Source organism: Brienomyrus brachyistius, chromosome 22 (genome assembly GCF_023856365.1).
Source record: "Brienomyrus brachyistius isolate T26 chromosome 22, BBRACH_0.4, whole genome shotgun sequence".
NCBI classification, from domain to species: Eukaryota; Metazoa; Chordata; class Actinopteri; order Osteoglossiformes; family Mormyridae; genus Brienomyrus; species Brienomyrus brachyistius.
The window spans coordinates 8,310,417-8,328,442 of record NC_064554.1 but is presented as its reverse complement, the minus strand read 5'-3'; the positions used below and the strand labels follow the sequence as shown (position 1 = coordinate 8,328,442).

General features: G+C 44.2%; 1 protein-coding gene across 2 annotated transcripts; it reads left to right on the top strand.

Annotated features, from left to right (window-relative positions):
• Positions 1–603: 603 nt before the first annotated feature.
• On the top strand, positions 604–17,508 carry LOC125718258 (monocyte to macrophage differentiation factor 2-like). 2 transcript variants are annotated; one of them, XM_048991953.1, is made up of 7 exons: positions 604–1,218; positions 7,475–7,556; positions 8,548–8,691; positions 11,343–11,417; positions 12,793–12,894; positions 13,057–13,126; positions 14,368–17,508. In XM_048991953.1, exons 2-7 carry the CDS (start codon positions 7,483–7,485, stop codon positions 14,569–14,571), a joined length of 669 nt encoding a protein of 222 aa, XP_048847910.1. In that variant the 5' UTR covers positions 604–1,218; positions 7,475–7,482; the 3' UTR covers positions 14,572–17,508. The 2 variants fall into 2 exon arrangements, with proteins under 2 accessions (XP_048847910.1, XP_048847909.1); XM_048991952.1 differs by having other exon boundaries at positions 8,531–8,691.
• The last annotated feature ends 518 nt before the right edge of the window (positions 17,509–18,026 follow it).

Here is an 18,026-nt window from a genome sequence, read left to right as displayed (position 1 = left end):
GCATTTTTAAGTTATGACGAGTAACCCTTACACCAATAAAAGTGGTTTGCCATACAATCTGAATTTCATTCTTGCACCACGAGCAGTTCGCGCTGTTGCACGTTTTGGGTATTGCTAAGAGCTAGGTGTAACAGAAAAGAAGAAGAATATGATATAGTTCATACATTTTCTTAAATAATGTCGATTTTCTCACATTTCCAAAGCAAACGATCACTATTGATTTTGGTGATTATTCCAACAGCTCTCACCTAATTTGAACATACTTTCGCACTCCTCTGTATGATAACTCCAAACAATGAACACAATTAATACGATCATGACATGATAATGCTGTGTTTATTAGCTCTTCCACTACCGTAGGAATATGCAGCAATATGTAGTCCGACAAACGGCTGATGCTGGCAAAGAAGGACGGAAAACATACAACCTACAGACTTGTATACATTATTACAACTGCTGTTTGCTTTCTGCTGTTTTTAATAATTAAGACAGACAGAGAAAGCTTCTGGAAAGTTAAGCTAAACGTATTCATGTCCAGTGTTCATCTGGAGACACTAGCGGTTTTAATTGTAACACTGTCCCAAATCGAAAGCGGAACCCGATTTAAGCAATTCCTCTTTTGACCGAAATGAGGGTTTTTCCTCCGTTTTTCTTAAAAATGCAAATTACTGACTCAAATCAATAGTTCGCTTTGTATCGAATTTGATCCGTACATTATTTTAACTCTTTCAACATTTCTGGCTCATCATCCATTGCAATCTTTCCACAGTGTCTCTGCGAGGACATATTTTTTTTGTTCAAAAATGAAGGCCTATATAAAATTGCCGCGAATATTACTTAAAGCCGCTATATGTCTGCTTACTTTGCATGTTCGTATTAACCTGCAAACAGCGGTGTGCGTAGATGGATGATGGTGTGGTAAAGTTTTGTCAGCCCCAAAGCACTCCCCTGAAGACCTCTTTTAACTTCTGTCTTTGGGAGGGGGTTTGTGGCGGCTCTGTCCTACCTCTTCGTAATCGTTCAACTGCACTATGCCCTGCTTGGAATTTTAGATTCGTCAATATTTCGTCTTTTTACGGTACCCGAGCCGGAAGTTTCAGTAACTATATTAGTATTGGTGAAAAGAGTAACTTGCTGCTACTGTAGTGTACAAAGTGATCGCCAGAACACGCTGACTGTTGAAATGTTTCAGGATTTTAAGAAGACTAGATATGGAAGGTAAAGTGAATATTTTTATATGAATATCTTTTGTGAATATTTTATGTCTTTCGTTTTTGTAATATGTGTTTAGAAGTTTCGCGCTGATGTTACACAATTAGGTTTGGTCGTTAAAATATAAATGCATTTGTAAACAAAAACCACCGACGGCCAGTGTTTGAGCAATAGATGAAAAATGGTATAATCGAGACGACAAAGTATCAAGTGTATACTTTGATTAGCTCATAAATATCGAAAATGGAAAAAAGATTTCGTTCACTTTTTAAAGTTGCGACAGGGTGTTTTTTTTTTACATTTTCCTTCTGTCCATCCAAAGTACCATTATACTAACGCAACACAGAATTAACATCATCGCTGAAGAGGATTAGTTATAATAAATAAGCCAAAACTACAGCTACACATGCATCCGGAAAGATGAACATAGCAGACGCTATATAAGGACATTCTGGTAAATTACAGCAAGCAGATGTGCAAAAATTATTTAAGAAAACCCGCAACTTTGTTGACCGTGTTGATCACCAAAACCGCCCGAGTAAAATCTAAATAGTAGACAATAATGCCGCAATACAAGGGTTGGGGGGATGTCCACAAACAATGAATACTGCAATAAATAAAAAGAACAGTGATATGTTTGCGAAATAGATCGCAGCGGAAACGAGCCCATTCAACGCCAGGCTTAGCCTGCACTCTCCAACCTGTTGAACTTGTACTCAAGGACAGGGTTGGAGGGGGTCCAGTTAAACAATACATATTTCGGGAATGCAGCCTTCGTGCGTCTGCATCGTCTCCACGAGACACGAAAGAATAAAGCAGGTTAAAGCGCCTCTTTTAACTGACTTTCTCGAACAATTCTCTTTACCAACCGTTTTCTGTTATGCAAACATTACTCCTTTGGGATGAGAGATGTGTGGAAAAACCGGAGGGTTTTTGTTCATCCTGACAGCTATGTGCATATCAGCATCATATGTGTTTGCAGCGGAAACTTCGGTTAATTGACTGATAACTACAAACGTTCAATCTGGACTCGTTAGGGCTGTGCGGTGTTACGTGGGCGGATAAAAGGGTTTGTATTTAGAATTACTGCAGGCCTATTAAATAATTATGCTTGTGGTGGTAGTGGTGGTGCAAAATGCACTACCTTAGTGACCTCTCTGGGAAAATTCACGCGGCGCTCGCGCCCCCTTACTGTCAGTATAAGAACAAGTCGGTAAGAGGGGGGTCCCTCGGTAGATGTTTGACTTAAGCCGATCTTGGCCTTGCTAGGATCTGATACAGATCTCGCTTGTTGATCGGGTGAATGCGCTATATCGCAATGTCGGTATCATTTTGTGGTTCTGTCAATGGCCAAAGCAAACTGCCATTTTATTCAATTAAAGTAAAAGGAGTTATATTTGAATTGCTCTTAAATGGATGGAGGCATGAGCGTAAATTATGGGGGGTTGTATGGGTGGACATCTGAACCCCCACCTAATGCTCAACCCAAAGTTATGCCCTTGGACAGAGGTGCAAGAAACATGAGCTCAGCTACATAGCCTGTAAGTCAACAGTCATTAACTGAGTCATTTATATAGCGTAATAATGACATGTGGTGTACATTTCAGCTTGCATCTGTTAATGTCACATAGAGTGTAATAACTCTTAGGGGCGTAATGGCTCCGACTTACTCCGTGGCATTTATCATGTTGCGGTAATTTGACAACCTTAAAAAATCCGGTTCACATATCAAGTTTTACGACTGCTTCTGTTTTGCAATTGAGAGGATAATTTGTTTAATACCTCAATCAGATAATTTTCTTAGGCTGCAGTCCATCCAGTGACCCGGACAAGGATGAGCGGATGGATAAGATGGATGGAAGAATGGATAAATATGTTATTTCCCCTCTTGGTGTCATTCTCCCATGCTTCTATACTCTGTGCTGTTGTAAGAATTTAAAACCGTAAAAAACAATGTGTACAAAATTTTGGGCCTGTTTACTTTACTTTAATGCTGTGCTGTATATTCTTCAGATTTTAATACTATTAATCCTGAGTACGAGTACTGTATTGTTCTACTGTATTATTGGTGAGCAGTGGGATGTGGAACAGCCAAAGCGCAGTTCGGTACAGAGCCATAAGCTGTTCATTTCTTACTTACCAGCTACTTCCTTTTTCCTTGTCTGTGAGCCATAACTTGCATTGCTGCCATTGACTACGGCTGAGGTGAGTGAGCCAGTTAAAGTAAGGAAGGTCAGGTGATAACAGGTGCAAGCATGTTCCTGCCTCTTTAAAACCTTTGAAACAGGACTTTAACTGCCAGAATCTCTTTCGGTAGGCCTCCCGCTATCCAGAATTTCGTAGATATTTTTTTTTCCCATAAGCCTACTGTTGTGAAAATCATGAAATGTTAATATAATACGATATGGTGTTCGTGGACGTGTGCTGGCTGTTGGTAAAGATTATTCAAGCAAAACAATGGCCTAAAGAAATATTGTTAGCTGGAAGGAGGGGAAAAAGCCCTCTCTGACTGAAAATGGAACAGAAAGGGACTGCACCGGGTTGTACGTGATTTCCCTCCAGACAAGCGAGGCTTTATGTTTCTGTAACCAAAGAGGCGCTGGCTCTCTGTCTGACAATAGGGTGAGAATGTGCCCGCGGTCCCGGCCAGGAGCCTGGTCTCTGTTCACTCCACCCGGCCGCCCTGGGCACTCTCTCTGAGATGCGGGCGACGGCACAATTGGGCCATTCACATCCATCACCCTCCGTTTCCTCCATTTGCCTTCATCCTTGATGAAAGTGAGAAACATGTTGTACTCATTAATGCTTCCATCGTATGAGGTAAATTGCACTAATTAATAGCACACTGGATATTCTCATCTAATATCCGTTAATAGTCACTTCGTAATTGTGTTTGTTTACAATTCTGTCCACAGAGAATTCGGCTTGTCAAGCATTTCGGTGATTCATTTTACCAATCAGGCAATAATATCTATCCTTAGTTTTTTTTCTATTATATGAATTAACAATTTAGCACCATAATTGACGTTGGCTACTTTAAATTTAGCGAATTCTTCTAAATGAAGCACGTTTGGAAATTTTTGTAATATCAAGATGGTTACTTGATGCTCTTTCTGGGGGTCTTTGAACGGTACAGTTTCCTAATAGTTCAGCCCCTTTCTGTACCATGAGATCTTTCCAAATCCTGTGTGCAGGTTTCTGATTGGATGCACACCACCGTGGGTGTGGTTTTGCTCTGGAGGGGCTTGTTCTTGTGAAGATGGGATGGCAGCTGCTCTGCCTGAATGATCACATTCTCTGGTAGACCTGATGCAGATGCTTGATGCCTGTCACTCGTGATTTTCTAACTTGGTCAGCTGAAGAGCTGGGATGTAATGATGCATATCGACGAGGCACTCGGCTATCATCAGCACTGCACACCCCCACCGGGCAGAAAATGCCAGAATAAGAGGGGCCATTATGCCCTCTGCATTAGTCTTTCATCTGCAGCAGTCAGAAGAACATAACTGCAATCACATTATTTATTATGTAGGCGTATGTATGGTGTCTGTCTGGGGGTGCATTCAGCATATAAATAAAACTAACCGAAGACATGAATACCGTAAAGCAGGTTTCCTACAAATTTTAACATCAAGTTCAGGTAATTGAGCTGTCAGGGGCACGAATAATACACAATTATAGTCTTAATCACAAACTAATCACAACAAATTAATTACTTAATATATTAATTAACCACAAACTTTATTTGTTTATGATCTGTACGATGGTATGTACTTATGGTCATGAGCTGTGGGTAGTGACTGAAAGAACGAGGTCTTGAATACGAGCGGCCGAAATGAGTTTCCTCCGCAGGGTGGCTGGGCTCTCTCTTTGAGATAGAGTGAGAAACTCGGTCATTCAGGAGGGTCATTCAGGGCCACTTCTCCTCCGCATCGAGAGGAGCCAGATGAGGTGGCTCAGGTATTTGGTCAGGATGCCTCCTGGACGCCTCCCTGGTGAGGTGTTCCGGACATGTTCCACTTGGAGGAGGAAGACCCAGGACACGCTGGAGGGACTATGTCTCCCAGCTGGCCTGGGAACGCCTCGGGATTCCCCCAGAGGAGCTGGATGAAGTGGCCGGGGAGAGGGAAGTCTGGGTTTCCCTGCTAAGACTGCTGCCCCCACGACCCGACCTGGAAAAGTGGATGGATGGATGGATGGATCAGTAGTACCCAGTTACTAATAACTTACTAACTGCATCGTAAAGTATTACCCAGCCGATGCCAGAGAAATGGTGACAAAGTTTTGCTGATATTCTGCACCCCGGAAATCAATGGAAAGTCTGGCACTAGGTGACAGCAGCAGCAGCTGCCATGCGCCATGACATCGTACAGTACAGTTCCTTGGTAACTAACTTAGTAACTTAGTAATGCAGGAAGTTCCTGAACTGGAACTGATTATTATAATTTATTTGGAAAGCATAGCTCGTTGCGCTTTATTAGACAATAAAATATTGACATTCTGATGCTAAGTGTTTAATGCTTAATTTTTGCTATTTAATTGTTAGGTTTTTTAAATGGAGTATTCACATTTTTTTTATTAGGTTATTCAATAATTAGTTTAAAATTGGAAGAAAAATCAGCAGATTAATTGATACCAAATTAATCGTTAGGTACAGTCCCAGATCTTATTTACATCCCACTGTGCCTGTAGAGCTTCAGTGTGTGCAGTCAAATACAATCATGACAAAGTGCTATGTCATGTAAATTGTTGGTTATAGTGAAAATGAGAAATGAAAAGAATATAAATATTTAGACATAGTATTTACTCCTTCGATTCATTATTTAATTGTCTCATGTACATGACAGATTGCTCAAGTTACTTAGAAGCTACGTTAAAAAGCTCACTCAGATGAACTGCTTTCTTGAACAACCATATACCCTTTGATTTTTTAATGGACTGTTTGAGACACCATTGTGTCATCTGTAAAACCAGAAATGAAATGATATTATTTATGGGTTGACATAATTAGTGATGCTGAAATGAACCAAATGAAGTATGTGTGATTGTTTATTATACAGGCAGTTAAAAGGTTTCTAAAAAGCTTCTAAGTGGAAATATTTCTCTAAAGTGCAGCTGGAACCATTTAAATGTCACCTGCAGGATGGAGACGTTTGCGTGTCTGAATCTGCAACAAAACTAAACCGTCCACATAAATGTACGAACAGGCAGTCCTGCGGTGTAAGTGGGCCGATCGGCATGTATCTTGGAAGAAGCTTCTGCAGAGATTTTCAGCCACTGCTGGCAAATGGAGCCGACAAAGACCAGGCTAAATGCGAGATGCTAATCATCGCTAACATTTTCTAACACAACAGAAAGCATATCAGGAAGTTAAAACACAAATTAATTCCAGGATGATGGTGTCATGTGACAGCAGGGCTTAGCATTGGCCTGTCAGCCGGCCAGCACTCTCTCGCCAGTGTTAGGTGACGATTGCTGGGCAACAGCGAAGCACAAAGAAAATGGAAAATAGGGACCTGCGTTACGCCCATGTTCCGGGAGGTCTTTACAAGAACATTTACAATTAAAAATCCAAAAATCATTACGTTTTTATGAAGTCATTGAAGTGCAACATCTCTGGATTAACATCTATCGTGTGTCCTTGTGTGCAGCCTGGTGTAAAATATCCATAAAGCGAGATTACATGCTACATTACACAGACACAGTATTCCAAGAGACTTTCCTAGCCGGAGATGAGTTGCTCTGCCCACCAGCTCTAAGAGTCTCAAATAATCATATGCGCCTTGCAGTACTAGGTTATGCGTTGAGTGGTCTTCTACGCTCGTCCCCCTTGGGGGCGGGGGCAGCGGTGATGCTCGCCTAGGGGCCACATGGGCTTTGGCCCTCAGGTCACGTTTACTCCTTATCAGATATATATGGAGAAAATACGTAAAGAGAATCAGGAAACACAGCGAAGCGGAGGGTGATGTCATTTTAGAGATGCAGTTACGTAATGCAGTAACAAACAGAGGTGGAAATTTCAGGTCCAGAGAGTACAAATCCAGACCATGATTTAGTTTCAGCCAGCCAGTTGAGCATAAAGAGTCACAGTCACAGAGTACTCCGCTGGTTGGTTGAGACAAAATCCTGGTCTGGATTTGGACTTTCTGGACCTGAAATTTCCACCTCTGGTAACAAATGATGGTATAGCCATAGGATTTTTTCACAGAGCCGGTTATACACCAACACAGCTTTTTATATTTTCCTCGTACGTTTTTTCCAGATTCATGAATGGCCGAGTGCCACCCCACAAAAGGTACCAGCCCACAGATTATGAGCACGCGGCCAACTGTGCCACTCATGCGGTAAGTAGGACCCGAGGACTGGCATTTGGGGGGGGGGGGTGGTCTGTGGCCACAGGCAAAATGCATAGGTGAGAGGGTTAAGGAGGGGTTGCCGTGGAGGGTTGCCATGGAGGGTTGCCGTGGAGGGTTGTCGTGCAGGTGATTGGCGGTGGGGGAACCAGCAGAGCAGATGTGGGGTTAGGAATTCCTTTTTCACATTTGTCTGTTTGTTTTATTACTAAAATAGAATCACAGCCACTTCTCTCAGCGCTCTGTGCTTAGCGTGTTGGACGGGACTTTCGCTCCCTTCTCGGGATGCGTTAGCCCCCCTCAGGAAGGCACACTCAGCCCCCCAGCTCTGTCACGGCTCCTCCCTCCGCATCCCCTGAACATCATTCCCAGAATAAAGGTGGGGCAGGGGTCACACAATAGGTGACTTGAAGCGTGACTATTAGATGCGTCACTACAATTTCTCAATAGCAAGGATGCAATGATCCTGCTTGCGTTCTTAGCATGAGCGGCCTTGCTGATTTGCATCTCCAGAGCAAACTTAGGGTGCAATGAATCACGGGATTGTTCTGGTTAGCGAGGATTCATCTGATGTATCCTTGATATTTGGGGCAAGACAATAATGACATCTGGGTTTTTTTTGCCATGCAAGTACAGTGAAGTACGCATATTAATAATCATACATAGACACCCATCTGCAGTTCTCTCAGAAGAGATGGATTAGAGACCATTGCCTCAATGCAGGGATGCCTTTGCTGGATGTGGGAGGACAGCTTGAGTCGTCCTGTCCAGCCAGATGTCATGGTTTTGCCTCCGGGAGATGCTGGGCAGCTTGGCGGAGTGAGGCGTGGGTGGCAGTTTAGAGGGATGCTTGGGGAGAGTGCAGTACGCTGCTCAGGTTCCGACAGGTTCAGGCAGCTTCACGTACAGTTTATACACAGTTCAGGTTAATGCTTAGTCTCCTCCCCCGCCCCACTCTTATGCAGTTCTGGATCCTTCCCAGCATCCTCGGCAGCTCCCTCTTGCACTTCCTCTCTGACAACCAATGGGAGGCAGTTACCGCATGGATCTATGGCCTGGGGCTGTCAGGCCTCTTCATCGTGTCCACCGTGTTCCACACCATCTCCTGGAAGATGAGCCACTTCCGGTAGGTGCCCTGCGGACGTAGAAGGTCCGCCCACCGCAGTACCACATATGCCAAGCCTCGCTCCCACGTCACACCACCGGTGCCTTATATCGGATGCATTCCGTGGCCCTAGTTTCTCTTCCCATGAGTATCTGGGATTCGCCCCGGCAGACGCCCAGACCCAAACGTGTCGTGATTTGCCATGCGAAGGCCCACTCAGCCACTTCCTAGCATCTGTCCGTATAGACAGAGCATCACAATGCACTTAAGTTACAGCTATTCCTGAGCTGGGTAGAGCTGCACATTGGAGGTTTAACCAGGACAAACACTGGGGTGCCCTCCTGCTGCTGAGCGGATGTTTACTGTTTGGCAAACATTTTTAAAGTCTAGCCAAGTGAGGCCATGTGAGTGACCTTCTGGAAAGTTCAGAGACATTTTTTCCACAATATTCTGCTGGACAGTAGAAGTAATCCAAAATATTTGCTTGCATGCCCATTGTTATCCCACATAAGTGGAATCTGGGACCCCCATTCATTCTCCAGGGTTGGTCAGCATATTCACACTTATACCCTGTTTTTGGATACTTTGTAAAATCTCTTGCGATCGTGTGGGTATCTCTGTCCATCCTCCTTTACTGGCATTGGGGGTAACTGCTCCCCACAGATGGCAAACATGGCAGTAACCTGCCTGGTCAAAGGCGTGTCCTCCATTATTGGGCTGGTCCTGTGAACATCACATTCGCAGTGAACTGTTCAGTGCTGTCCGCTAAGTGGGCGGGGCCTCATGACACAGACGCCCCTCGTTACCGACTCCCTGGAAGAAACGGGGGATTGTGCTGAGAAGCCGACTGGCGTTAGGTGGTTTTTAAACAGGGCAAAAACAAACTCACTTTATACTGATGAATTAATTGAAGGCTGCTGGTTGTATTATTTCTCATGCACTGGATAGGAAACTAAAGGGATGTTAGTATTTCATGTACGCCTCTGAAAAACCCCTTAAGCTGTAATGCTGCTGCGTTTGCGAGGCAGAAAAGCTCTCAGGAGCTTCTGAATCATGGTAAATGGCAGTACTTTGATCTCTTAACTTCTTAGGATCATTTTTATGTGGAAAAACTCCCCGATGGGATTTTGCAGGTATTTGTAGCACAAAGCGACTGCAGCCCCTACAGTGGACATACATTGTACACACCCTTGTTAAAAATGCCAAATTTTTGTGATGTAAAAAATGAGACCACGGTGAATCATTTCAAAACTTTTCCTACCTTTAATGTAACCTGTAGCCTGTACAGTTCAACTGAAAAACAAACAATCTGTTAGGGGGGAAAAATATATAAAAAAAAAAGTACAATAAACTGGGTGCAAGAGCGGCATGGTGGTGCAGTGGTTAGCACTGTCGCCTCACACCTCTGGGACCCGGGTTCGAGTCTCCGCCTGGGTCACATGTGTGCGGAGTTTGCATGTTCTCCCCATGTCGTCGTGGGGTTTTCTCCGGGTACTCCGGTTTCCCCCCACAGTCCAAAAACATGCTGAGGCTAATTGGACCTGCTAAATTGCCCGTAGGTGTGCATGTGTGAGTGAATGGTGTGTGAGTGTGCTCTGCGATGATCTGGCCCCCCCATCCTGGGTTGTTCCCTGCCTCATGCCCATTGCTTCCGGGATAGGCTCCGGACCCCCTGCAACCCAGTAGGATAAGCAGTTTGGAAAATGGATGGATGGATGGATGGAAGCTGGTTGCATAAGTGTGCACGCCCTTAAACTAATACTAGTAACACTGAAGGAGCTGCAGGAATTTATGACAAGTACTAATTGTGTATTATAACAATCTCCCGTATTCTCCATATGTCTGGAGTAGGATCGCAAGAAGGAAGCCTATTCTTACTTTGAATAACATGCACAAAAACTGCACTGCACATCACCAAAAGGACACCATACCCACGGTGAAGCACGATGGGGGCACCATCAGTTATTAAATTATTCATTTAACAAGTTTTTAAATGATTCATCATGGTCACACAGGGGTGTGTACACTTTTTATATTCTTTGTATGTGCCGCAGTGCTTTTCTGCTTTTCGCCATAGTAACGCGCATGGCTGCATGCTGACAGTTGGCAGGTCCGTCTATCTGCAGGCAGATGTGCCATTTCAGGCTGTAAACCCCCCTCACTGATGCATGCTCCGCTCCTTGTGGAGTAGCTGGTCTGGTCGCTGCCTGAACCACAAACCGCCCCAATTCCATCCTTTTAAACAGTTCGCTCCCCCCCCCCCTTGCCCCTCCGATGGTAACAGTGACTCGCCTGGACTTGCTGCATCATATTTTATTTCTCCTACCTTCTGCTGAACCTGCCCTCAGATCCCAAACTGTTCAGACATGCCAGCAGAGCTGATGCACGCTGGGAAAAAAAAATATTCAGTGACAAGGTTTACGAGAGTTATTTGATACATCATGCCTACATACCACTCTTTCTGTTATTCTGAATGATTATTAGTTGGTTAAATATAGTTAAGTTCAGGCTCTTTTTTTTTGGCAGAGAAACGTGTAGGAATTCTGCAGGTTCTAAAAATGTTTCACTGATTCCATGGCGTTGGTTTGCTGTTCACACATCGAGGCTGGGGGGGGGGGACAGCCCCCTGCAGGGTGAGTTTTGACCTGAGCCCGCCCTCTTTTATGTGACAGGACTGCGGAGCACTGCCTGCACATGTGCGACAGGATGGTGATCTACTTCTTCATCGCAGCTTCCTACGCCCCCTGGTGAGTCGTGACCGTAAATGCGCCCTGACCTGACAGTACAGGCCTCAGGAAGCCCCAAGCTGTCTGCATTTCTGCCCTCTTTTCTGTCCAACCGATTTCCTGTTGAAATTACCCCTCTTTCTCGTGAGGGTTAAAATTGGTGCTGAGACACTAAATCAGCAGCTCATCTACCTCCGTGTCTTTACCTTCTAGCCACTTGTTCAGCACTGAGCCTGGAGTCCAGGTCCTTGGTATAGAATGGTGCTGCTTTTTTCGCTCCTGTGGGGGAAATCCTCCTTCTGCTTCGCCCCATCACAACAAGACATAGAGAGAGGAGGGAGGGGGACGCCTGAAGCAGGGGTCACCTTGGATGGGGCGCCAGTCCATGGCAGGGCACACACTTACACGCTAATTTACAGACACCAAGTAACCTGATCGCAGGCTTTTGTTGGTGTAGCAGAAGGCCAGAGCAGCTGGAGGGGGCCCACGGCTGCATGGGGAGAACACGCACCCTTCACACACACAGAGCCAGTCATGCTGAGTAAATATGTAAACCGCCCTTTGGTGGTTCCCATGGCAACACGGCTGTGGCAGGGTCGGGCCACTGCACCAAACAGATACCGTGTAGCTCCACACAGGTGGGTCAGGCAGTCCTTCCCTGAAGCACTGACACCCCCCAAAATGGCCCTCCTGATTTAGCTCCCCCCCCCCCAGTCCTCGAAAGCCCAGCTGGACTCGCCACACATGCGGCAGCATCAGTCACTCGTTTGATGTTCCTGGTTTGTGGAGCATCGTGTTCTGCCAGGGTGACCATCCTGGAGGTGGCAGGCTGATCTGTGTATATACAGTATGGACAGACTGCGATCCCAGAATTCCCAGTGGTGCCGTACTGCAGGAAGTTAGCGCGAGTCACATATACGGTGTCCCTTTGCTGCTGTCATCGCGCGTATCGCACAAACTCTTCCTACATTTACACACCTCTCAGCTGCCTAATGAAAGGACACGTAGAACAAAATATGTGAGCTATCACACTAAGCGTAATATTTACAGAAAGAATTGCCTAACTCTGGAATGGCTCAATTTAGTGTTAGATGTAATAAAGGAAACATTAAACACATCCATCCATCTATCATGTGTAACTGCTTGTTCTGTTCAGGGTCGATGGAATCTGGAGTCTATCTCAGAGGCTACGGTGCAAGGCAGATTAAAAATATTAAATATCAAATTTACAACGCTTTTGACTCACACATTTAAGACGCTGTTGACTCACGGTGACCCAGTACTGGATAGGTGGTGGATCTTTTGGCTTTCATTCATGTTATATGGGTTTAACACAGAGACGGGCAGAAATGATGTTTGCACTGAATGTAATGGGGCCTCCTATTCGCTCCCACAGGCTGAACTTGAGAGACCTGGGTCCTTGGGCCTCCCACATGCGCTGGGTCATATGGGTGATGGCGTGCATCGGCACGGCCTATGTCTTCTTCTTCCATGAGAGGTACGTGGCCGAGAATGACCCCCGAGTGTCCCACTGTTCCCACCCGCCAACATCGGTATTGTGTTCCTCAATCAAAGATTTGGTTTGCAGGCAAAGCGATTCAATTTTGTAACAGGGGATGTATTATATCAGCACATTATTGATATGTCTGTCATCCCACAGGTTCAAGATTATAGAGTTGCTATGTTACACAGTTATGGGGATCTGTCCTGCCTTGGTGATCCTGTCAATGGTAAGTTAATTTTTCTTTAGTGGCATTGACAGCAATCCCACAAGGCCTCGAGCATTGACAGAAATCCCACAAGGCCTAGGGCCTGGACAGCAATCCCACAAGGCCTAGGGCCTGGACAGCAATCCCACAAGGCCTAGGGCATTGACAGCAGTCCCACAAGGCCTACGGCATTGACGGCAATCCCACAAGGCCTAGGGCATTGACAGCAATCCCACAAGGCCTATGGCATTGACAGCAATCCCACAAGGCCTAGGGCCTGGACAGCATTCCCACAAGGCCTACGGAATTGACAGCAATCCCACAAGGCCTAGGGCATTGACAGCAATCCCACAAGGCCTAGGGCATTGACAGCAATCCCACAAGGCATTGGGCCTGGACAGTAATCCCACAAGGCCTAGGGCATTGACAGCAATCCCACAAGGCCTAGGGCATTGACAGCAATCCCACAAGGCATAGGGCCTGGACAGTAATCCCACAAGGCCTAGGGCATTGACAGCAATCCCACAAGGCCTAGGGCATTGACAGCAATCCCACAAGGCATAGGGCCTAGACAGTAATCCCACAAGGCCTAGGGCATTGACAGCAATCCCACAAGGCATAGGGCCTGAACAGTAATCCCAGTAACCTTCAACTGCTTTACTTCATAGGGGTACCAGACTATTTCACATCCGCAGGAAATAGTTCTGAAACTCTGTTGTCTGTAATAGGCACCTGCTGAATGGCTTTCAACTATGAAGACAATTTAATAAAATGAATGAGGATAAATTACTGACTTCACCAGGGGTGATTTGGTGGTTGTGACATCATCACATTGATCCTCTATTCTTTCTACTACGAGGTGATCAATTCATTATACTTATAAGCTCAAAGTCATCTTTATTGTCATTGTACATGTACACAGTGAAATGAGGTAACAGCGTCTCTTACTGCAAGAATCACGCAGAGTAAAAGTGTTAAAAACAGTAGAGTAGAATAAATATCACAACATTAAAAAATAACGCATCAATTGGTTTCTTAATACCTTTATACCAGGGCATGAACAGAATGGCAAATAGATAGTTTTATCATTTCCTTATGATAGGTATTATCAAGTTATGGTAAGTATTTTCTCCTGGAAAACAGAATTTGTGAATGGTTCCCTACACACAGCAGTACTACGCTAAAAAGCAAGTAAAATGCATAAATGAAGGAGTCAGAGATGAGGATTGTGAGAAATAACAAGACTCACTTTATTGTTGCAGACTGACAGGGGTGGCGTCCTTGAGCTGCTCCTAGGGGGCGTGGCCTACTGCATGGGCATCGTGTTCTTCAAGAGCGACGGGCTCGTCCCCTTTGCACACGCCATCTGGCACCTGTTTGTGGTGCTGGGAGCCAGCGCACACTATTACGCTATCTGGAGGTATCTGTATGTGCCTGGAAATGGGCAGATGAAGACCTCGAGATGACACGACTGCACAACTCGGCCACACATTCTCCCTGGAGACCTGCGACTAACTGCTGGTGTGACCAAGTCCTACAGCTTAATGAAAGGCGGTAACCTGGTTCCTGTGGCAGATGTAGCATCTAAATTACCTTTTACTCAACAAAAGTCTTAGTTTAGTACTGTAGCTTTGCCCTTTGAGTCCAAAAACATGAACTGGAGACTCTTTACTGATCAGAGTGTATGATGGTGAGTGGATACCAGGCACCAGACTGGCCTCCCATCCAGGTGGCCTCTTGTCTCACACCCTTTGCTTCCTAGAATAGGCTACAAATGCACTTTGACCTTATACCGCATATGAGACTTTAAAAGGTGGAAGGATGGATCGTTGCTAATGCAACGACTCATTGAAATATTTAAGATTAATGTGCAAAACAGAACGGAATTGTAATGGAGAACCAGGCTGACAGGTACCACATTCTCCTCATTGCTCATTAGTATCCTCAGCGGATGGTATTTATGTATGAGGTGCTTGCGGATCGCTTTGAGTAATGCTAGATGCGCCTGGACACCTGTGCTATCCTTATTTGTTGAACTCATTAAGAGCTTCTTAAGCCTTCTTAAGAAGGGGGGACCAGTTTATTAAAGGCTTGTTTTTAGGTCACGTAATCATGAATGGATCCAGATATAGTTTGGCTTTGGGATACTTCCAGTGGCTTCCGGAACCTGGTTAGCGCACTCAGCTAAAGCGACATGAAATAGCAGATTCCTAGAGATGCTGAGCTATACATGGTCTGCAAATACTACAAATTATCCAGCATGGCATCTAGTGAAATTCTGGTTTTTTTTCTGTGCAAGATGCCTAAACAAACACAAATGTAACCATAATCAAGGGAATTGAGGCATAAACAACTATCACACATCTGGCATGACACTCGCACTTTCAGACTCCCACGTTTTCAGACTGTCACGCTCACGCAAGAAATCTCACGGAAAATCAATGTTACTCCATTATAAACCTCAATTTAGCTACATCAAATGCGTCGGGGTAGTTTGCAATCCCTACAGACTATTTACAAGGTGATAAAACTCTTACATACGTGTAAATGCGTGTGCATGTGTGTGCAGACTCGTCCTGAATTGAAAATCTCACTCCAGCCAGCAGACCCTCCATAAATCTGCAGCCCTGCCTAAACAGACTTATAAGGTGAATCATTCAGTGACAGAAATCTTATTTTGGGAATTGTGTCTGCTTCAGATGTTCCTTGAAATGACTTACAGTCATTCCCATCCCACTGTGTGGGCTTCCGGAATGAGCCTTGTGATTTGACAGCATTGTGAACATTCCTGTCTGTCTGGCACTTTGCTTAACACCCACACTGTGCTTCCCAGAAATACAAACAAGACAGAGAAAGTTAACTCATGTTCGACAGTGGCGAACGTGAAATCAACTGCAGTGGAATCTGTGCCTTGAACTCACTTCTTAAGTGAGTTTAGTAAAGTCATAAAATGAAGCAGAAACAAACAAAAAATACTTACAGTGAAGTATTTAAGCTGTAAACTGCACACTGGTAGTTTTTCCTAGCATAAACATATTTAATCGGACTTTTTAAATATCATGTTACGGTAAAGTGGGGGTCTTAACGAAGGGGCTGAAGTGCCTATAACCTGCACCACCTGACAGCTGGTAATTATTCAGCATTTCAGCAATGTAATCAGTGTTACTTTAAATACATGCATCATTTCAGTTCTGTTGGCATAATATGAATGTCATTGGAGAAGAGATGTAATACCTAACTGCATTGTGGGTAATCATTCCTACTATGAGTAAGTCATTTTCCTTTGCTGTGGTTTGTTGCTTTTTTTAGTTTGTTGTCACATTCCTCTATTTTTCATATTATAAAACAAAAACATTAATATATTGACAGTGTTTCAAATCTTATGAATCTATTGAGGTAAATGCAGGGATTTTTCTGACAATTCAATCCTTAGGCCATAAATTTTACCTGAAGCCTCACAGTAGTTCCGCCTGCTTTTTAGGATATAGCACAAGCAGGGAGGACTAAAGGATGAAAATGCACACTACCGACTGGCCTGGATGAGAATCTTGTTCACAATGTCTTAAATCACATGATACGGGAAAGTTGCTGTAGATCTGTACTATATCTGCCCAAGAGATTTTTTTCAGATCTCAGAGCTGCACCTGCCTGAAATGGACAGACTGTTTATTCCGCTGTAAGCAGTGGATGTACATTACAGCAGAGGTTCGCCTTAGTATTTGCTGTTTTTAAACGTGTGAATTGTAACGCGACCCCTTCCGATGACTGAATCCACATTAGACACCAGAGGTGGATAGTTCAAGCACAGAAAGCTAAAAATTCAGACCCAGGTTTTTGTTTCGACCAATCAGCTGAGGACTCTGTGACTCTGACTCTCTATGCTCAACTGGTTGGTTAAAATAAAGCCTTAGTCTGGATTTTTACTTGCCAGACCTGAGCTATCAGCCTCTGTCAGGCATGGATCAGCTGACAATTTCTCATCAGAGAAAGAGCAGGGTCCATGAAGATCCATTAGAATGGACTGGATTGGCCACATTAGAGGGTGACCTGAGAATGTGTAAACCAGTATGATCGCTGGTGTATGGGTACCTCTTCTGGAGATGGTCCATGACTGGTCATGAACATGCCAAATAGTGTTGTACTTGCAGAGCTTGTTTGAGGACTGGTGCTGTGGTTCTGAAAGACTGTGAATCTAATTGCTCTGTTACAAAACATTCACATGAAGTGTTCAAAATAAACATTCCCTGGTTTAAAATTTCTTGTAGGAATTATTTTGGTGTTGAAGTGTATTGAAATATATGGAGTATAAAATATTGATATGTGTACCTGTTCCTGTAATAAAGATCTTTATTTTTAATTGTATTATGTTTCTGGAAATGAAATTATATTCAAACTGGATCATACCATTTTTGTGTGCTGTCCCAGTAAACCCCTTTCGAAACATTAATACGTTTAAACGGCTTTTGGTTCAGTTTTCTCTGGCGCAATATCTTCTACGTTTATAACGACTTTTCTTTACATACTAGTTGGGGTCCATATACCCATGGTTGCCGCCGGGAAAATCTCCGGTATGGCGGATGGTCGTCGACGTACGACGTGGCAATTTTTAATCCTTCTCTTAGTTTAACTGGTCGTACGTCCTGTTAATAACCCAGAAATGTTGTCAGCATTATTTGCTGCTGTACACTAAATTTACTAGTAATTAAGCAAGTGGTAGGAAAAACAGATTCAAAACGATGTCGCGAGAAAACTTCGAGACGCCTGTTTCTGATAATGCGTGTCAGACGGTATTTATGGTGCGCTGCAGATTCAATCATTCATTGGGGGGGGGGGGTTAGTTTTCTATTTACTGCTAAGGTCTTATTTCCTCTGTTTTTAACGTGGAGTTTAAGGTCAAAGCTATACTGCGTTACATGCTGTA

Coding starts and splice junctions, on each gene's coding strand:
- LOC125718258 (XM_048991952.1), top strand. CDS start 1,184: ATGTTTCAGGATTTTAAGAAGACTAGATATGGAAG. Junction 1,219..7,474: donor AAGAAGACTAGATATGGAAG/GTAAAGTGAATA, acceptor CGTTTTTTCCAG/ATTCATGAATGGCCGAGTGC. Junction 11,418..12,792: donor GCAGCTTCCTACGCCCCCTG/GTGAGTCGTGAC, acceptor TCGCTCCCACAG/GCTGAACTTGAGAGACCTGG.